At 40.1% G+C, this 22634-nt stretch overlaps 1 protein-coding gene across 4 annotated transcripts in view; it reads left to right on the plus strand.

Moving 5' to 3' along the window:
* The first annotated feature begins 19776 nt into the window (after window positions 1-19776).
* Window positions 19777-22634, plus strand: part of shf (Src homology 2 domain containing F) — a 93537-nt gene continuing 90679 nt past the window's right edge. For 2 of the 4 annotated variants that reach the window (XM_085260099.1, XM_085260017.1), the window contains exon 1: window positions 19778-20553. In XM_085260099.1, coding sequence (XP_085116225.1) covers window positions 20122-20553 — 432 coding nt within the window. In that variant the 5' untranslated portion in view covers window positions 19778-20121. Of the gene's footprint in view, window positions 20554-22634 lie in introns of all 4 variants that reach the window. The other 2 variants (XM_085260251.1, XM_085260180.1) reach the window with 2 other exon arrangements.

A 22634-nucleotide genomic window follows, 5' to 3' on the forward strand; every position in this document is an offset into this window, starting at 1 on the left:
CTGTTACTTACTGCACTTTTTATAGATTCACTTCATGAACCAGTCAGACCTGCCCCAGCCATGCAGCATGCCTTGTACTGTTTATCCTGCAACATTTGATCCTATTCAGAGGAGAGCTTTTTTATTGATGCTTGTAAAAGCGCTGTCTCTCTGCCTTCCAAATTTCAAACCTGTAGCTCATTTGATAAAATTGTGTACCAAGCACGCTTTCTTCACACGCACTAGAAATATATCACAGACAGTACAGGTGGAGATACGGAAAGCCTAAAGTTATGGCTATATATTCTATACCTTTTGAGGTACCTTTGGAGCAGTGAATGGGTTGGAAGGAGATTTTGTGCTGCAGCCACAACAACATGCTGCAGCCAAGAAAGCCATCAGCAAGAGATCAGTCAAAGATGAATTTGGCTAGCTTTCTATCGCTGTACACATGGCACTGACATTCAATAATCTGTAAAGAATGTGTAGGGTATACACTTTGCAACCAGGATTGGAGCATGTGATACCTTATCTTGGAAATGCTTCAGTGAAAGAATGAGCAGCCAAATTTGGAGGAGAGTGGGAGAACTGGGCAACTTCCAGTCGCTGTAATGCCCAAAAACTGTCTCAGAGAACAGAGTCTTTACTGGGTTAGAAGGCAAGCTTACAGTAAGGAGTCATTCAGATCGCCAAAAAAATCCATAGTGTAAAATAGGAAAATAAAAATCGATCAGTAGAACGAAGGCCAGTGCATTAAAATAGGATAGTTTTGGGTGGGATTTTGGTTTTGCTGAGAAACATGGAAGTAGATGGAGGTAGAGTACGAGCACTAAAAAAAAGGTGAAAAATTCTTTATTAATTAATCTATGTTGAAGGTGTAAATTTGAAACTTTAACCAGAGATAACAAGTAAAGAGGTAAAGAAATAAAACCTCAGCGACAGGCATAGACACAATGGGAATTTGAAGAGCAGGCATATATGCCCAGTCAAAGGCTTACTTTTCATTTAACATATATATACTCTCTCTGATCCTGCTGAATTCAAAAAGTAGGATTAGACGGTACAGGTGAAGGAAGTGACTTAACTCTTCCCCTTTAGGCCAAGGTGGCATATATTGCGCATTTAATAGCTGTAAATCTTATCCTTCTAATCTTATACAGAAGGAGGGGAGGAGGCTGTAGCTGAGAAAAAGAGGAATCAAGAGGGATCTGTCGAGTTCACTTAACTCTCAGGTAATTACACCTTAAATTGGGAACACTGAGAACACCTACGCTCACACACTCTGCAGTTTCTCTACAGGCCGTTCACATAGACACACAAATGCACTTATACCCTCTGTCAGACACATGTCCATTCACAAACACACTCACACACGTAATAACTGACCTTTTGTTTTTTGTTTTTTCTTTCCTTTTGCTGTCCATTCCTCCTCCTTCCCACTTTCCCTATTTTTCTCAATCTAGCTTTGTATCTATTAGGTGTGACATTCCATTCTGCTTTTAATCACCTCTTCCTGCTTTGTCCTTTTGGAGCCAAATAACTTTACAGATGATGGTCATAAAAGCTATACATTTCCTGTCAAAGGCTGGACGTGAGTGCAAATCCAAATTCATGATATTGCCATTCACATGTGCCCTGCTGCTTTTCCTCCACATTTCTCCATCTCAGTGCAAATATTTTAAAAGCGTCCTCATTTCTCACATAAAATCAGTATTAACTGATTTAAGTAGAGAAATTATTTAGTTCTTTAGCAAGTTGAATGTTGAAGCACTGAGTGATTTTTTTGAATAATTTAATTATATTGACAGGCAGGCAGAAGATACTTATTTTTAAGTATTAATGTCTTCAGCACAATGTGGGCCACAAACAAAATATATGGATGTAGCGTGGGCATCGTGCGATCAATCGTGTGAAAGTGTAAACGTTGATGTGTTATAGGGTAAAAGGAAAAATGGAGATGACTCATATATATAACGTAAGTCATATGGTATCTACCTTTCATTCATCATTCATGCTGCGGGACTTGGTTTCTTAACCTGGGTCACACATAGTATATCTGTAACATGACAAGTGCTTCACGCCTTGAAATGCAGCATGGTTGGTGGTTGATTTTCCAGTGCGACACATGACTGGCGACGCGACAGCAAGTCAAACATATGTATTCAAAGTCTCAATCTCAATGTGGCTCCAGCGGTACCGACCTCAGGCGGCCGTGAAAGCACTGCCATATTGGGTTGGCTGAAATCACTCTTATCTCGCCCTGGAGAATGTCTTTGGCTGTCCTTGGAGGGGAGTAGTCAGGGATGGAGGGAGGCAGGCAGAGGGTGGTGGGGATGTGGGAGTGGGGATACAGCCATGGGAGCAGGAGGGGGTGGGGGCTGAGCTTTAGGGACTGCAGACATTTGTATTCCTCTCTCATCTGTGACGGCGCTGGAAAGGTGGGGAGGAGGCACAGGAGCAAAGCGCAGCAGGGGCTTTGGCAGGACTGTGGCAGAGGTTCAGGAATCAAAGATGGAATGTTACAAGATCTTTACATCACTTGTCGCTGCTTGGCCTCTACGGACTGGCACGGAGATATTGAAAATAAAGAATGCGATGTCAGATTCAAAGTGAAGGACCACTGAAAAAAAGAGGAAAAGAAGGAGGAGTAAACACACTCTGGGGAGCTTAATGCACTTTGGATTTCTTTGCAAAATCTGGGGGGTTTTCTTTGTTTGTTTGTTTTCGATTGATACTGCAGAAAACACTGAAATTTTATTTCTGTCTCACTCTGGAAAAATTTTGTCACACTAAATTCTGGTGTTTTCAACAGTGTATGTGCTTGTTGTTGTTGGGGTTTTTGTTTTTTTTGTTTGTTTTTTAAGAAGTGTGCTCAGTGTAAATAATCAATTTACCCTTTATGCTCTAACAGAACAATGAGTATTCACCTTTCAGTCTCTCTCGTGGTCAATAAATTCCCTGCAGTTTCAAGTCTATGTTCAGTTCTATGTGTCACCCCACTTAGTAGATGATCTCAAGCAGGATGACTGAAAAATCAATACCACAATAGACACCCACTATACCTAATCAGGATCATCAAAATGGTTGTTTGACCCAAAACAACTGATCTATTCGGGAGTCTGCTACAGAAACACATATCTATCAGCGAGTGATGATCAAGATGTAACCCTAAAAATGAGATGTGGACAGTGTAAATAATCCCAGAGCTACACTATTGATCCGCTGACAGAGCTAAGTGGCTCAAAAAGCCTCTCTGACATCACTTTACCATTACTGAACATAATGGCTTTTTCTGAGTGTGTGCTATTCATCATACAAACATATATGTTCATGCACACACACACATATAGGCAGAGTACACAGGGACACATCTGATCATGTATCACTGTAAAAGTTATTAGCCGAAAAAGAAGTGATGTTGGTGAGATAATGTGTGTAACTGAATAAGACATAAGATATATTGGTTAGGAAATCAACTAGCCAGTCACAGGGAAAATCCATTGATATTAATTTTTGCTTGATAAATCTTCTAGTTTGTTTATTTTGTGAGATTATTTGTTGCCCATCCTGCTTGTTTGTTAGTGAGAACACTTGTTTATGTTTCTGCTTATTTATTTATTTTTGAATTTAAATGAGATAAAACACATTCATTAATATAAAGCCATAATTCCATCATCTAAATATGTCACATTTAGCCATACAGGCAAAAATCCATCTTTTGAAAATGATGTCGTATTCCTTAGTTCTGTCTCGAGTACTCTGTGTTGTTCAAGGAAAGAAAATAGTGACTTTTTACATTCCTCTCTAAAAACTGTTAAACTCCTTTTACTCACTAGTTCCTTTTATGAACTCTTTGAGCAAAGGAGAATGAGAGCGTATCAAATTTAATACAGAAGTAAGACATCTGTTTTCCAAATGTAAGAAACAGTTTGATTGCGGTGATGGTGGGTGTAATGTCATTCTGCCTGTTTGCGTTCAGACAGTAAGAAATGTAATAAAATCACACGCTATGCAAGATTTTACCATCTTTTTGATCTTAGCTTAATTCACACTGGTCTGTATTATTTGTCGTGAATATTCCATGTTGCAACAATGGCTTTTTTGTGCAGTGCATCAAAGGGATAGCAACTGGAGCCCACGATGTTATTTACATGGTTGTTCAGCTTTAGTATTTATCATTGTCAGAATAAAACAAAGACGGATGCCAAAGAGATCCTAGCATCACAGCTTTGTAATTAAATCAACACAACACATGAGCCAACCAGTTCCTCTAACACTCAGTAATTAGCAAGTAAAACAGTACTGAGGCTAATGCACTAATGAGACTAATGGGCAAACTGTGCAATGCACTCCCTGGAATAATGCTGCATTCGTAAGTAGTAAGTAATGTAATCTAATTAACTAAGGTCGTCCATCTACCTGAACAGTCTACAGGAACAACCTTGATATAACCACTAAATTAAGTTAATCAGTTTATTTAAAAAAAAATCATATTCATTTTAAGCTGTTTTGTTCTCTTTTTGAATTGATCTGAAACGGGCCGTATTGACAATCTGGAACATGTTTTATTAAAAACAAAGAATCATAGTGATCTAAAGCTAAGGAAATATTCTGCAACATGTGTTCTCACACTGCTTTGTTTTGTTGCTTTAATTGTTCACAAACTCTTATTTGCCTAGAATTAAAATGCAGTGTCTGGCAGCGTGTTTTGCCTGGAGAAGAAAAACAGTATGTTAGAAGAAGAAGAAGGAAATCATCTGTAAAGCTTGTTTTTATTGAGAATCGTTTTGGTGGAAGTAACCATGCACAAAGACAAGGATTTCAGTGTAGAGATGTGCATGTGTGTTCATTTGTGTTCTGAATGTGAGTTGGTATATATGCCAATCAAGTATCTTCTCATGGTTGTGACTCTGCACAACTGGGTGAATGCAGAGAAAACTGTCCGCTTGAATTTTCATGCGATGCAGTGCATTTGTGCAATGCAAATGAAGTCAGTAGATCAGAAGCCCAGCAACCTGTCTGCAGAGGCCCTGACCTCTGTGAGGCATTGTCAGAGGTCTGATCAGACGAGCACACAAAAGTGAGGGTAGACATCAAAGTGGTTTATTAGCATGACCAACACACACGCCGGCATATGCATGCATATCCACACACTTAAAACACCCATTATTTTTTTAGAGAAGAGGGAACAGGATGGGGTGACTAAGCCCCACTGTCCAAGTTCTTGCCTGGTTTTCATTGCCTGGAACCATTTTATTTAATGAATGCTCCACAGTTAATGACTTCGCCTGTATAATAGTTTATGGTCGAACTATTGGGTCATGGCCCTGTAATATAACTCACAATTTATCCTTTTATATCATTTGCTTCAATTAAATATATTGTGTGTGGACAGCTCCTGTGGGGTTTTGTTTTATCACCGAATGCTAATTATATTCACTCAGATGGGACATGAGTTGTATTCTTCTGAGAGAATGATAAAACGGTGCCCTTTGTAGAAGGAAACGTATGCGGTGGTCACTGGATCACGCCTGTCCTGCATTTTTCCTGGTCACGTGTCCACCTGTGGTGTAATTGCATGGCAGCACTTTTTTCTTTTTTTGCTCTTTCAATTTTCAACAGAAAGTGCAAAAGAAGAAATATATACTTGAAAATATGTCCAGCATTAAGAACTAATGTGTACTTTTCTCTATGATATGAAAATTCTGCTGTAGTGCTGAAAAAAACACGAGGGTCATGAGATGTAGCCATGGACTGCTATGGTGCACAAGAGTATTTTTAGTACACTGAACCCAGTATCCTCTATATATCTCTCTTATACTCTCTGCATGTCTCTCTGTTCTTCCCAGAGCTTCCTCACTATGAAGACACAGACTGTTCTCTCAGGGGAGGAGCTGTCACAGGAAACAGAGAAGGTGTGCATCGCTCCATTTAGAACTCAATTTCTGTCATGCTGAAGGCAGTCAGGGTACATGCAAAATAACTCCAAGTATTTTAGGCACACTGCACAGCTGGGTTAAATAATTTCCCAATACAGCTTGAAGAGGTGTTTGTATAATGCAGCATCTTACAGATCATGTTATGCCAAGGCAACTGCCAAATGGCAGACATGTCTGGACACCTTTCATTTTTGTCCCAAAGGAGCCAGTTGGATTTTCAGCTGTCAACTGGGAGACTTACTTTGACCTTCTACTCTGGTAAGCATTACTTATTCAAATTCCCAGCAGTCTTGTCCACCCATCTAGTTATTAGAACTTTAATGCAAAAAAAAAAAAAAAAACACCCATTCAGAGACTTGTGTGCACCCTCACTATATACCCCTTTATTTTTCATTCAAAAAAGTGACTCGTTTTTTTCAGTTTTTCTCAGTTAAATAAGGAAAAATAAAACACAATTTAAAAAAAAAAAAAAAGCTATTTTAACAGACTCTGTATAATGTATAACCAGACTCTGTAGTGCTTAACATTTCTAGTCCATTATATAAAGTTACATTATTTGAAATTCTGGTCACAGTTCCCAGGTTTCCATAGACAGCAGATATGTCATCCTGATCCTCAAGATATGATCTGGGGGGAAAACAGTCTGAAAGAAATCCATTAAATGGATCAAAAAATCGTCTTTAATTAAGAGCTGTAACAAATTTGACATGTTTGTGCCAGTGCTGAGGAAGATAAACAAATAATTATGGAAATTAATTAGACAACTTCTTAATTTAAGGGATTAAAAGACCATGGCGATTTACTGGAAACGTAAACATCAGAGCTATGAGCCCTGTTCCTGATGTGCAAGGGTATCATCACGGGCAAAATTCTGCACGTGATCATCACACACGTCTGAAATATACGGGAAAAATTGTAGCTCCCTTTGACATTGCACATACTTATGTGGAGAAAGTGTGGATTTCAAATGGCTGCTATCAGCCTAACAGGCTGAGAATTACAGCTGCACCGAGACAACAGTCAGAGAGGAAAGGAAGGGTAAGACAACCGCCCGGAGCTCTCCCGGCTTTCACAGCACATAAAGATACATCTAATAAACTACTGCTAGTTATTGCCAAGGTGGCTTCCCAGAGAAAACAAGCCTGGGTCTCTCAGTGGGAAATATATGTTTGCCTGGTGTGTGCTTTAACATAAGCTTAACGCACAGACTGATTCAATTAGTGGAGAAGTTGTTACTGGAATGGTGTGCTATGTACACAACAGCTGTCACAAGGGAGAAATGAACCCAAAGCTAGTTGCAATACAATGCTCTACTCACTACCTCAACAGTGTTAAGCAATGGTGAAGTTCACTCTACTAGATGACAGAGGTCTAAAACACCCTCACCAAGCTGCTAGGTAAAGCCTATAGACGTGTTTGTTTGATCCTATTACAAAAATGCTATCATATAAACCTATTGGTGTTATACAGGATTTATTTTTTTTATGTTAATTAAAAAAAACATGACAACGTCTTCAAAAGTGAGTTTTTCACATTGTCAGACTGTTTTTTTTTCCCTTTCAGCAGGCTGAGAACTCAGGCTGGCTTTTTCATCCTGTCACTGAACCATACTATCAGATGAAATGTGCCCTGAATTGTTTGGGTCAACAGTTTGAAACAGGTCAGTGCGTCTCTATAACAGGCTTTGATGCTGCCATCCATTCCAAAAACCATATGCTAATAGAACCTTTGTAAGCTCACACCAGGGATGAGCTAAAGGAAAATCTCCTCCAGAGCGAAATGAGCCTTACATTTGCATATGTTGTATATCATTAAGTCATTTTGACATTTCACAAGTGAGAAATTAATCAGTTTTGCCACTTTGCCTCAGAGGGTGGGAACAGAAAGAGATTTTTTCATTATATAATGCTCCCATTTATTCTTTAAAAGTCTTTAACAGACTCCCACCTGAAACGGGGGTGTGAATAGCTCTGCTTAATTGAGCAAGACTACTGAGATCACCTGTCTAATCTCCATGCCACAGGATAAAGAGCTTATCTCAGGCTATGTGTGTAATGAGGCTGCGGTTATGGCTGCCAGTGGCGAGTCATCAGCCACCTAGCATCTTGGACATCCTCCTGTCTCCCAGATTATCTAGCGCACATCCATCATTTTCAGGATGCAATCATCGCTTCTAAAACACTACACCTACAGAGTCTGAGGCATCCGCTGCTGTGCGATGACAAACTGACGATGAAATTGCTTATTATTCACAGCTCTTTGATTGTCGAATATACAGCCAGTCTCTGTATTTCTTTTTAGGGGAATTCTCAAAAGTGTTTTCTCCCCCCTCACTCGTTCTTTCCATTTTCCCCCTCAGAACATAAAAAGAAGATGAGAAGCCCATTGTCTTGTGATAATTTCCCATGGGTGAAGCCCATTGAGTGTTACTGAGCTGTGTCTAATTTGTCCAAGAAGGTGTTAGAGAGGTACTCAAGAATGCTGGATGCTCGTGTTTAGTGGAATGTGAAAGCTCACAGCAGATACCTTCACCATCTGCAGTTCACCACAACGCGGGCATTTCTGCATGTAAACAGAAAACTGTGTCTCTCGGTGCTTGACAAACAGTTATTATGCCCACAGAGGCCACAAAAATATGTTTTGTACACCCCACAAAAGAAAATGAAAAGGGCTGCGGAGATCTGTCTCAAAATTCACCCAAAAAATTCAACCATCACGTTTGTTGAATCAATATGCAATTAGAAGGCAAACAGGTTATTGATAAACTAAAGATTAGGGCAGCAAACCAAGCGCAACATTAAAACACAAGGCAGGGATCAATAATACAATCACAGTTTTATATATTTTATAGCTCATGAAGTACAAATATAAAGAATCATGTTATCTCAACTTTCCAGATTTCCTTAATAGTAAATGTGTTACCCTTCATCCATCAGTCTAAGTATCACTTTGGCAATTAACTCATCAGCAGTCTTTATCCTTACTTGACCTATTGCAGTGGATATTGATGTACAGTTAGAAAAAAGGGAGGAACCTTTTTTCTGCCTTCTGCGTTGAATACTCTGCTTAGACCGATGCATTTGAACTACTTTATTGTTTATATAAAAACATGTCAGTTAGGGCAACATTTAGGGAGCAGCCATCATCAGTTCTGCCTTTGACACGGCATGAAAAACCCAATAAAGCAGTTATTAGTTTTCAATACATGCACAGCCAGTCAATGCTGAAGCATTTGCATGACAATAGCAGTAATGCCTGAAGCCGCTGGGTAACATTTTTCTTCTTTTACATCCCCTCAAAATTGCTGTACAGAGTATTTCAGTGAGAAACACCCCAGAGAGTTTCTACGATTCTCTACAGCTCTCTGCAGCTCCACTATTAAGCAAAATCCATCTTCTATGTAAGCCCTTGATCCTTGGAGGCTGTTTCACCATATACCACAAGACTGGCACTAATAGGCTACTATGAGGCCTGCTGTTAAGATTGCCAAATTCACCTTATTGCACACCAGCGACCGTTTACCTGCTCAGTTGGAGACTTTCTTTGTTGAAGAAATACATTCAGATTTATAATGAAAAAGAAAATGAGGGTAGTTGCAATGGGGGGCTATCGAATCACTCGAACCTCCAGCAAGGCAATCAATATGAGTTGAACTGTTGGGACTTATACTTTCATAATTGTGCTTTGGAATAATTAAATCACATTCAAGCTGAAGTATCACTGACACACAGTAATAATCATTTTACTGATACTGTAACTAGGGGGAGAATTAGGAAAAATATGTAGAGGGTTGTTATTATCGGGAGGTGGAATGCTTGCATTTTTGAAATAATATCAAACAGCACTAATCTTGGTGCAAAAAGAGCTTTAAAATTATACAACCAATTTAAGGTTAAGTCCATTTGATTCAGGGAGTCGTGGTAACCTAATCTTATTTTGATTAGGTCACTACTCAGTGACCCTTATCAAAATGTGAATTCACAGTAAAAAATAGTGTCCTCATCACCTCACAGCAGCGTTACTGTATTCGCTGACAATGCTCTGTTTTCTGTTCTCTGTTTTTGAAGTTTTGGCCTCTCTTGTCATGTCCAAACATGGCACTGCAGACTGGCAGTGCATAATAAAGGGACAGTGAAGAGAGAAGAGCAGTACATTTTCATTCGTCAGAGGCCATTGACTGTGTCACGCTGACTGAAGAGGCAGACTTGTGAACCATGCTGCTCTGATTCATCACAGTCACACACAATACACTCCCTTGAGTAACAGTGATACTAAACGACCGTCTTTCTCATACCCGGAAAAAACATGCAACCCTCAAGAGTGCAATCTGAATAAACATAAAAGAATGAGATGAAGAACAGATTTTTCTTTCCAATCTTACCTGCAGAATATTTTTTAAATATGCCGTGCAAATGGGAAATCCTTACTTCCAAACATACACATCGTGGTTGATCCATGTCTGTTACTGTTGGCAACGACATCAATCACTCAGAATATTCTTTCTCGTTAGCAAAGCTCAGCAAGGCTTTGCACCATCTTCTTAACCAACCCGTGCACACACTTGGATCCCAGTTAATAGGCAGTAAATCCTTATTTTGCATGGTATGACAGCGTGTATTTTATCAAACTGGGTGACACACTTAGCTGGGTTCAAAAGGTAACATGTCAGCTGGAGTGCTTCTCTTGCTGACAAATTGAGGGCTTCAGTGGGAGAGTGATAGGAGAATCGCTAAACCAACACAAGTAGAAAATTTTCCAAGGGGATTCAGTGTTGCAGCTCCTTAATAATTGACAATGCTACAACTTTCATTGTTAAATGTTATTAAATCTACAAAGACGATACACGGGGAAGTGTCCAGTTAGACATGACTGGATCAGAGGACCCCTCAAAGTTGGGAGTGCCAAAAGGGAACAGGGCTACTGCTGAGGAAGGGTCACACTCTGCCAACATCAAACATTTGAGATTAGATCTATTCCTTATCTGAGCCAGTCTGGATATACTCTGTTTACCCTGCAATAACAGCAATACGTGATTTGTGCGAGTGTGAGGAATGAGTTTTTAGGGATACCAGAGAAATGCCTTGAATAATTCCATATAAAAAAATAGAAGTAGGCATCTCCGCCTGGTTCTAGGTCTTCAAGAAGCAAGTAAACCAGTGGTTTTAGTTTGCAGCTTGAGTCATACTACCTATGCAAACCAGCCTTTGACAAAATCTCACACAGTTGTTGATTTTATGTACAAGGAACATTATCAGACTCTACACACGAAAGCTCTGACAAGCTCAAGAATATGACAAATCACCACAAACTTAGGGGACTTGAATATAGTGTTTGGGAGTTAGAAAGAATAATGCTTTTCAGAAAAAGAGGTACAATGTAAAATTTGAACACTGAGCAGAAATTGTTTATGTTTCAAAATACTAATGGATTTAGTGTTTCCGTGTGCAAAAAAGGTGGACTTTTTCTTTTTAATGGTTTACTTTATCAAAATGTTAGACTTATGGCTGAAACAAATGTAAATAGGTGGACAGGAAGGACAATGATATCACAGACATATAGTGAAGCACAATGGTATGAATGTTCAACTCTAGAAAGGGAAATTAATTAAATGAGCCCAAATGGACCTCAAAGCTTTGTGAGGTCTACTTCACAACCAAAGAAGATCAAGAAGTAGTGATTGCCATAGCCATTCCTCCGCAGTCATTTACCTACAACCTTAACCCATTTAACATAAATGGAAGAACATAGAAAGGGTGACTGAGAAAGCCATGGAAGTTTTTTCAGATTTTATCTCAGCTTATAAGGGTTGAAATGTTGTGGGTGAACTAAATACTTGGATGTATTCAAATCCTGTCTGAGGAGCTGTTAATTGTAGAGGAGAGTGCTGGAGTGGTTATCACTTGTCCTAGGCTTGAATCCTCTAGGAAGCAGCTTTATATGGGATGATGATGAGTTGGGATGTTCTCCCTGTACCTGTCTGTGTTCTCTTTGAGTTCTGCTCTACTTTCCTTAAAACTCTAAAGACTGTGGGAGGAATGAGCTGTTGGTTTTTGGCCATAGGTGTGAATGGTTGTCTGTCTCTCTGTAGAGTGGTGAAACTCTGATAGACTGGGTCTACATCGTTAGCCATGACAGCTGGAATAGACTCCAGCTCCTGTGACCCTGAAGCAGAGCTGGTAAGAAAAGATTTGTGACAAACGTATCTTCACCAGGAGGCTCAGAGTTTTGGAAACAGTGAATTTTAAACTACCCCACATTTTATAAGGCAATTCAAATGAACCAGCTAAAACCTGGAGATGTGGCCAGTAATTTAATGCATCAGTAGCTGTATTCAAATTATGTAATGATACTGAATAAAAACTTCTGTTAATTTATTTTACTTTTAAAAATGCTATACATTCTTATTCTAGTAAAGTTTATATTATGCTATTTGTGATTCTAATAAATGATCTATATAGTACTTCTATCCTCCTTCTCTCAGACCACAAATTTTTTTGCTTTAAATACTCAAGAAGAAAGACACACACATAGCTAACAAGGTCAGGCTTCACTTCACTGCAACACACTGCACCTGCACCTTCACCATCAAAGCATGTTATATAAACTAAGTCAGCATGTCAATGTCTCCATACACCATATTCAATTCAATTCAGTTCAATTCAATTTTATTTATATAGCGCCAAATCACAACAACAGTCGCCTCAAGGCGCTTTATATTGTACAATAGATTGTACAATAATAGATACAGAGAAAAACCCAACAATCATATGACCCCCTATGAGCAAGCACTTTGGCAACAGTGGGAAGGAAAAACTCCCTTTTAACAGGAAGAAACCTCCAGAAGAACCAGGCTCAGGGAGGGGCGGGGCCATCTGCTGCAACTGGCTGGGGTGAGAGAAGGAAGACAGGATAAAAGACATGCTGTGGAAGAGAGACAGAGGTTAATAACAGATATGATTCAATGCAGAGAGGTCTATTAACACATACGGAGTGAGAAAGGTGACTGGAAAGGAAAAACTCAATGCATCATGGGAATCCCCAGCCTGCGTCTATTGCAGCATAACTAAGGGAGGATTCAGGGTCACCTGGTCCAGCCCTAACTATATGCTTTAGCAAAAAGGAAAGTTTTAAGCCTAATTTTAAAAGTAGAGATAGTGTCTGTCTCCCGAATCCAAACTGGAAGCTGGTTCCACAGAAGAGGGGCCTGAAAACTGAAGGCTCTCCCTCCCATTCTACTTTTAAATACTCTAGGAACAACAAGTAAGCCTGCAGTGCGAGAGCGAAGTGCTCTAATAGGGTGATATGGCACTACAAGGTCATTAAGATAAGATGGGGCCTGATTATTTAAGACCTTGTATGTGAGGAGCAGGAGTTTGAATTCAGTTCTGGATTTAACAGGGAGCCAATGAAGGGAAGTCAAAACAGGAGAAATCTGCTCTCTCTTTCTAGTCCATGTCCCTTGCTGCAGCATTTTGGATTAGCTGAAGGCTTTTCAGTGAGTTTTTAGGACATCCTGATAATAATGAATTGCAGTAGTCCAGCCTGGAAGTAATAAATGCATGAACTAGTTTTTCAGCGTCACTCTGAGACTGGATATTTCTAATTTTAGAGATGCTGCGCCAATGGAAGAAACCAGTCTTACATATCTGTTTAATATGTGCGTTGAAGGACATATCCTGGTCAAAAATGACTCCAAGGTGTTATCTGGCTTCATGGACAGATAGAGCTGGGTGTCATCTGCATAGCAGTGAAAATTTATGCTATGTCTTCTAATGATACTGCCTAAGGGAAGCATGTATAATGTAAACAGAATTGGTCCTAGTGCTGAACCCTGTAGAACACCATAACTGACCTTAGTGTGTGAAGAGGACTCTCCATTTACATACACACATTGGAGTCTATTGATGATGATGATACAAACCACTGCAGTGCAGTACCTGAAATACCTACAGCGTGCTCTAATCGCTCTAATAGGATATTATGGTCGACAGTATCGAATGCTGCACTAAGGTCTAGCAGGACAAGCACAGAGATGAGTCCACTGTCAGAGGCCATAAGAAGATCATTTGTAACCTTCACTAAAGCTGTTTCTGTGCTGTGATGAGCTCTGAAACTTGACTGACACTCTTCAAATAAGCCATTCCTCTGCAGATGATATGTTAGCTGTTTGACAACTACTCTTTCAAGGATTTTTGATATGAAAGGAAGGTTGGAGATTGGCCTATAATTAGCTAAGACTGCTGGGTCTAGAGATGCTTTTTAGGTAAAGGTTTAACTACGTCCTGTGGTACATAGCTGATTATTAGAGATAGGTTGATCATATTTAAGATTGAAGCATTAATTAATGGCAGGACTTCTTTGAGCAGTTTTGTAGGAATGGGGTCTAAAAGACACGTTGATAGTTTGGAGGAAGTAATTATTGAAGTTATCAATGGTACTAAGAGTAGCTGTAGATAATATTACATCTGTGGGATGATTACTGGTAATTTTTTCTCTAATGATAAAAATTTTATTTGTGAAGAAGTTCATGAAGTCATTACTAGTTAAGGTTAAAGGGATGGTTGGCTCAAAAGAGCTCTGACTTTTTGTCAGCCTGGCTACAGTGCTGAAGAGAAACCTGGGGTTGTTCTTATTTTCTTCAATCAGTGATGAATAGTAAGACGTTCTGGCTTTGCGGAGGGCTTTCTTATAAAGCAGCAAACTATTTCTAAATGATGATCTTCTAAATTTGTGACACGCCATTTCCTCTCCAGCTTACGAGTCATCTGCTTTAGGCTACGTGTTTGAGAATTATACCACAGAGTCAGGTACTTCTGATTAGAGACCTTAGTTTTCACAGGAGCTACAGTATCCAGAGTCGTACGCAGTGAGGAGGTAAAATTATTAACAAGATAATTGACCTCTGTTGGAGTAGCGTTCAGGTAGCTGCTCTGCTCTATGTTGGTACAGGGCATTGAAAATGATAACAGTGGGTGGATTATATTCTTAAACTTAGTTACAGCGCTTTCAGAAAGACATCTACTGTGATGAAGTCTACTCTCCACCGCTGTGTAATCAATTATTGTAAATGTAAATGTTATCAGGAAATGATCAGACAGGAGAGGGTTTTCAGGAAACACTGTTAAATGTTCAGTTTCTATACCATATGTTAAAACAAGATCTAGAGTGTGATTAAAGTGGTGGGTGGGTTCTTTTACACTTTGAGAGAAGCCAATTGAGTCTAATAACAGATTAAATGCCATTTTTAGCATCTACATGAATGTGGACGATAGATGATAACAAGTAAGACTGGTTTCTGAGATTCACAGCTGGGGTGGACAGGTTAAGCATCAGGCTTTCAAATGAATTAAAAGTCTGTCTTGGTCTTTCGTGTGAAAAATTGCTGCCACACCGCCCCCTCGGCCTGTGCTTCGAGGTTTCTGGTAGTTAGAATGACTCGGGGGTGTTGATTCATTTAAACGAACATAATCATCCTGCTGCAACCAGGTTTCTGTAAGGCAGAGTAAATCGATTTGTTGATCAATTATTAAGTCATGTACTAACAGAGACTTGGAGGAGAGAGACCTAATATTTAATAATCCACATTTCACTGTTTTACTCTTTGGTTCAGATGTGGATACTGTATTGTTCTTTCTTTGTGATTTTTTTATGTTTAAGTTGTTTATTGCTGGTTTTTAGTTTGTTTTTGTCTGTTTGGGAGCTGACACAGTCTCAATGGAGATGGGTTTTTTGGGGGGTAACAGGAGGAGAGAAGCTGCAGAGCGGTGTGTAAGACTGCAACTCTGCTTCCTGGTCCCAACTCTGGATAGTCATATTTTGGGGGGTTTAATAAATTTGTCCATATTTCTGGAAATGAGAGCTGCTCCATCCAAAGTGGGATGGATACCGTCCATCCTAACAAGACCAGTTTTCCTCCAGAAGGTTTGCCAATTATCTATGAAGCCCACATCGTTTTTTGGACACCACTCAGACAGCCAGCAATTTAAGGAGAACATGCAGCTAAACATGTCACTCCTGGTCTGGTCTGATTGGGGAGGGGACCAGAGAAAACTACAGAGTCCAACATTGTTTATATAATGTACATCCCCACCTACGTCTGAACAGATGGAAAGATCCACATTTAAGTCAAATTAGTAATTATAGTAATTATAATTATGATGCATTCAGAGCACCAGTCTGCAGCAGCCATCGTTTCTTTAACATTCAAAGATGACATACATGCTGTTGCTAAAGGAGGTAGCTTTTAAGCTCCCAGTGTTTGTTCTGATTGACAGCCATGGGAAAGCAAGCACAGTCAGACTAAAAAAAAAAAGCATAACACTGACGCACACAGAGACACAAGGGATGAAACCCCACAGAATAGCATGCATGTATTGGTGCTCTAACCTCTTCTGTATATATTACATCACTTTTGTTCCGAACTCCATTTTTGGTTTGGGCACTGAACTTGTAGAGGTTGTATCTTAAATTTCATTTTGACATTTCGTAATGTAGAGTCTCTAGACATGTTATATACTGGATTAAAGCCTATATTTGACTGGTGTCATGTGTTTAATACCACTAAATCTGTACCAGTGCATATCTTTGTAAAGATAATGGATTAGCTACTGTATGTTTCTCTACTGATTCCTTACTGATTATGGTTGAAAGCAATGGTTTAACTTCAGTGTTTAACTGGTCCTCAGTAGGGCAACAAGTTATGTTAAGCATACTTTCTGTTTATCAGCAGTTGCTTCCCTTCATTTCAAACTGTTCCTGCAGTACATTCACAATGGGAGCTTCACAGTCCGACCACTGTCTTCCGCTGTCTACATGAGCAATAAGATATATTTTTTTTGCTTGAGGATCTTGTTGTTGATGGACAGTAGACTTTAGTGTTTATTTAGCAAAAGAGACCTGGTGGACTCAGATTTTTTAAAAACAAACAAAAAAAGCAGTGGTGGTAAGAACACGGTGTATATGTGCCAGTGTGGGTGCATGAAAAAGCAGTGAGAACCATTTAGAAAATGCAAAGCAGAGAAAAATAAACATTACATTGATTTTTTGTGTGTATGTGTGTGTGTGTGTGTGTTTGCTACATTTATTTTAGGTGTCAGGAAGCCAACAATGGTCTTGTGTGCTACAGCACAATTTAGCATGACAACAGTGTGTTTTGCATGCAAATATGATTAGGATTCTTTTAAGCTGTTTTCATGTCATCTTGGATTTTGCTCATTACCACTGAGAAATGTATTAGTCAAACTGAACATAAACATACATATTTATATAGAGTGCTTCAGTTATTTCCTCAGCAATTTTTCACATACTGTAATTTCTTTTCAGCTGGTTTATTTCACAGATTCACAGCATAAGTGAGAAGGATTACCAGCTTCTTTTCATATGCAAAGCTTAAATGCTACCAAAAACATTTTTAAAGGATTTGCGAGTAGTTATTGCTGAGCTGTTGTGATAATAAAACATGCAATTACAATATTGAAAACAGTGAGCTTAGAAGATGCTGAACTGTCTATAAAAACTGTTGTATCTTAACACAAAACATTAAGTTAAATGAAACTCTAAAAATATAAAAATGGAGACTACATAGCCTAGTTTCATATTTAGTTGATATGACTTTTTAAAGTTTTTCTTATTTTTTTCAGCCGTCACTGGGGCATTTTCTCTTCCCACATTTTCAGAGCCAGCAGATGTAAAGAGGAAAATAAACTTGTCATATGTCTTGCACTGCATATCAAACATTTGAGTTGCCAGCAGTAACTCCTGAATGCATTAATATTCACCTGGAGCAAACCTAAGCTGTCATCTTGTCTGAACTCTGTAGATGAAAATCCTGCCATGCTAACACCCCTATTACTGTCACCTCGATGAAAGGAAAGTTTGCACTAGATCCTCTAAGTAACTTGTTTTTAATTAGTAGCACTTTGTTGATGATACTCGCAGTTCATTTAGACAGCAAATAACTTGTGCAGTATCAAATGATCACTAGAATAACAGATTCCCTTTTAGATTAAATGCAAATGTGGGAATGTAAGCAGTTTAGCATATTAATCAAACACTGCCGAAATTCTGACTCAGTCCATTTCTTTTAAAGAAGGGGTTGTCACTTCTGTAAGTATGAAAGGTTTTTCTGTCTGTTCTTGTGAGAAGTACTCATATTTTTGCCAATAAACTACCAACATTTCTGACACGGTTTTAATACTATGGTTTAAGCAGGATCCTATATATCCATCCATACGTACATCACCTTTCTTCAGCTTATTTACCAGGGCTGTGGGGAGGCTGGAGCCTCAATACTATATCTTCAGAAATTAATTTTTATCAAACCCTGCTTTTGAAGGCTCCATAAGACTCTATTTGAATCCTATGAGGTGCTGGATTACAGGGTTTGCATTTTAAATAGTGTTGTTGAAGGCAGCCGGAGAAAACTGGTGAATGCATTTGCAGCAGTGGGACAAAGGATCTGTAATATCAAGCCTGGCAACCTAAATGACACACCTGCTCTTGCCTAACACTGATCCTCTTAGACCTATAGGAGGAGACAGGTTATTAGCTAGCATCACTCTCTGTACTTATTACATTGTGAGTCCGAATAAATGCAGCAGAGCAGTTAAACATGCAGTGTGTACTGTAAAGGCAAACTTGAAATATACCTGAGGCCTAAATTATTGTCTTCTTCTGTTTGAAAGGCTATTTTTCCCAGAAATAAAAGAACAGTGCTGCAATAACTAAGCCTATCCCAACCCATTCCTTGTCTTTTAAAGATTTTTTAAATGCATGATACACTAGCTGATCAGTTCAATGCCCTGGCGGCAAGGTAAAATTGTCCTCGTAAAGTGCACGGGAATTACAATGGTCAGATTTTTTTTTTTTTTTTTTTTGCAAGTCGATTGTGCAGAAATGGCAGAATTTCAGGACAGAAATAATAGATTTAGTTTTGATCTCTAGAGCATGGAGTTGTCTCTCCCAGGGGCCTGCCAGGGTTAAACTCTGATCTGCACACCATGACTTGCTCAAGGCTATGTGTGTGGTGTTATTAAAAAGAAATATTGCTTCATAAAAACCTGCTGCGCTGCAACCAGGACTCCCATTAATGCAGACTGTTGCTGTCTCTGGGAGGTGGAATGGGACTTTTTTTTTTCATCTGTCCTCCTATTGCAAAGGCAATTAGTGTTGTGGCCCCAAAACCCTATCAGTCAAATAGATTGAAAGACACATTGGAGAGAGATGTTTACTTGTATTGTTCCTTTAAACAAATCACATCCTCTACCCGTGGATTTGTATAATGGACTTAGCAGGAAGGTACGCAATTTTAGTTCAGGCTCTGGCTGGTCATTTGCAATGCAGTTTGCAATTAAAACGCACTGCAGTGGCCATCTGGACAAAAGAGCAACAAGAATAAGCAAATGACAGTTTACCCTTGAGCTCCACTGGTGAAAAAAGGTCTCTTTTTAATACTGCTTTATATGTCTGGACAACTGCACAAGAATGGGACAGGTCCTATTTATTTTAATGACTCAATTTCACTGGTAAGCTACCTCAAAGTCAACATAAACCGTTCCAACTATATGGCAGCAAGCGATTCATCAAGTATTGTCAAGGACCAGCAGTAAGTTTAAGAAACCTCCCTGTGTTATTCAACGGCTGCCTCACACCCAGAAGCTCAGACATGCTCTGCATTTACCAGAACATGTCCTCATGGATGCCAATAGAGAGACAAGCTAGAGATTAGACTCTACTTGGTTAGTACACAGAGGTGCGATTGTGCTTTCGACGGTTACGATAAGCTTCCCGAAGTCCGGTAGGTGGCAGTGCAGTGTTCTCAGGTAGGGAGGGCAGGTTGTGGAGGAGTGGGGGGGCGTGTGTTCCTCTTGCACAAGCGCTCGTATGTTGCTTAAACCTGACGTGGGTCGCAGCCGAGCGCTTAGAGCGACAGCGGCGTGTGTGCGCGCGAGAGTGTGTGCGTGTGTGTGACGGGGACAGAGTTGCGGCAGGGCAGATCAGAAAGTGCCAGTAGCTATTCTTTGGCCGGCTCGCGCAGTCCTCTTTGGACCGCCAGAGTCGCACGAGACTGGCGACACGCTCCGAAGCCAGTCGGCTGGCCGCGTGTGACCCGAGAATCCCTCACTGATGACCAGACTCGGGCTGCTCTGGCACGAAAGGTGGAACTAAACTACATGAATTGATTTGAGAGCGATGAACTGGCAGCATGGCCAAGTGGTTCAAGGAGCACCTAGGATTCAAAACTACCAAAACACCACCACCGGCTCCTCCGAAACCGGACTACAGACACTGTCACACCGGTGTGCCCGGTGCGCCTGGCTTCCAACAAACAAGCTCCGGGACCACCTTTCCGAGTCCCGCTCAGCCGGACATCCTCGCTGCCTACAAACTACAAAAGGACCTGGATTTCGAGGATCCGTACACTCCAGGTGGAAATATCTCATTCCCCCCGAGCTTGAACACTGTGGGGTCACCGGATATCAAGTATGTGTCACCAAAGCACCGACTTATCAAGGTGGAAACAATCGAAAAGAGCAGCCCAGCTCCCGGCGGGGGTGTCACGGTCACCCAGGCTGTCCCCGTAGGGAGCGTTAAATCTCCTACTTCACCTCCCTCGGACCTCGACAACAAGGAGAAGGTGGGTAAAGTTTGGTCCTTTCAGCCTGCCCCCGAGTCGTATACAGAGCAACAACTTTCTGCCTCCCACTAATATTTGTATGTGAACAAATCGTTTCCCTCAAAACCAAATTAGAGCTATTTCGTTTAAAACTTTACTCAAGGGAAAACGTGTGTGGTGAACATGGCACTTTACTGCTGTGAGGAATTAATCGTCACAACCGGCAGAACTTGTTATCACAATCGCACAACGGCTTTCCACCAGAATTGCGACATCAGCCCCTGTAAAAAGCTACACCACAGAGACTGTATGCCGTATGATAAATAGCTCAGTTTGTCAGCTGATATGCCCGGTTTTCATTTTAATGCAAAAAATGATCTTTCGCTCACCTTTTGAGCCTTCACGTGCAGACGCACTGCTGTCAGCCCATCTGTAGCTTCTTCTCGAGCAACTGTGATCTCGACAGTGGCTTTAATTTAACTTTAATCTAATCTTGTTTATCTAGACAGACCAATTTAGCGAATGTTCATTGCAGTAAAGCCTGCTGTCTTAGAGGGAAATTACTTGTGATGAGTTTATGGATATATTATGCTCTAATTTGATCCTCTCCTGGCTCTGCCAGCACATACTTCGCACCTTTTGCTTTTTTAACTTTCTCAGAGTGAATGTGGAGACTGACAGCCAGACAACACGCTGTGCCTTGGAGCATGCTGTCATGCCAGGCTTCTCAGGAATCCATGCACTGGGCTTATTTGGAGAAAGCTGAGATGTTTGGTATTAGTGGGCGTAAGGACATGTGGTTTTATAAGATTGATCCAGCTTAAGAATATTTTCAGTCTCTGCATACCTTGTTAACTGAAACCTGTGCTCATAACTCAGAGCACGCCTCAGTCACCTCTCTTATAAAATTTTTGCGTGCCTCTTGGCTTCACCTGCATGTTACTTCCTCCAGCACCTTTCACACTTGTCTTGTGACATTTGGAGTGTTCAACACTTTCATTTATACTCCAGTGTGTCTGCAGCCTGCCACAAGAGTGTTGCGCGAAGGAAGTCCAGGTTTAATGACGCGCAAGAAGATTGTTACCATCCCCTGAATTTCCCATATACCCTCAACACAAAAAACAGGAACCAAGTGAAACTCATAAAATGATATTCTGTTTCAGTGTTTGTTTTCCCACACTGTCAGCTCGTTTTCTTTTTTTTCCTATTTTTTTTATCAGACCTCATTAACTTGGTATGCCGGTTTGAGAATCAGGCAGCTATGTGTTATCAGAAGAAAAAGCAGGAAATGAAAATACACAGTTTTAACCAGGCACTGCAGCTGTTCTAGCTGATTAAAGAAATTACAGTTGTCTCTTGTTAATTGAAGCTTATTTAGATCTCACTAATTTAGAATTACACTTGCATCTGTGCTTCACCTCTCTCCCCATATGTGCACACATGGCTTTAATGTACAGACAATTGATGGCATAGTATGGGCTAAATACCTCACGCCGAGAAGCATGTTTGGTGTTATAGATGAGCTAAATCAATACTGACAGCTGGGGAGCTTAAGCAGTATGTCAAGAGAAGGTTTTTAAGGCTTTCTTGTCAGGTGATGAAGTTTCAATAAAAACGTGCAGTAACGGAGAGAGGAGTGAGATGAAGTAGCAAAAATAGCTGCCAAAAAATATTACACTGTTTCACAAATCTTTCCCCCACAAAAAAACATGGGTATGTCCCATATATTTACTTCTCTAAATGATGGATGAGAAATTTGGAGAAAAGCCCTTGAAATGCCGTAAGCTACGCTCCTTAACTTCCTGAAAGAGCATTGTGAGGCTTTTGTGAGGATTACATTTTGTGTGGAAGCTGAGGATTTCTTTTCCGACTGTTGCCGGCCACGGTAATTGTTTGTAAATCCTTGTTAAAGGGATTCTCCTGGTGTGGATTTTAAAAATGCTGTTAATGAAGTTATGTGTTCCATCAATCTCTGCAGTAAGCCTAATGTTAAGAGGTTAAAGGTAGGTGGTCGTCTTTGTGAGTTCTTCGTGTTTAACAGTTTCATAGCTATTTTTCTTTAGGCATTGTGTTACCACAAATGTAGGGGTATCTGCATAATG

The sequence above is a fragment of the Mchenga conophoros genome, linkage group LG1 (genome assembly GCF_057382185.1).
Source record: "Mchenga conophoros isolate Kocher_MC1m ecotype Shallow Benthic linkage group LG1, M_conophoros_male_GT1.1, whole genome shotgun sequence".
NCBI classification, from domain to species: Eukaryota; Metazoa; Chordata; class Actinopteri; order Cichliformes; family Cichlidae; genus Mchenga; species Mchenga conophoros.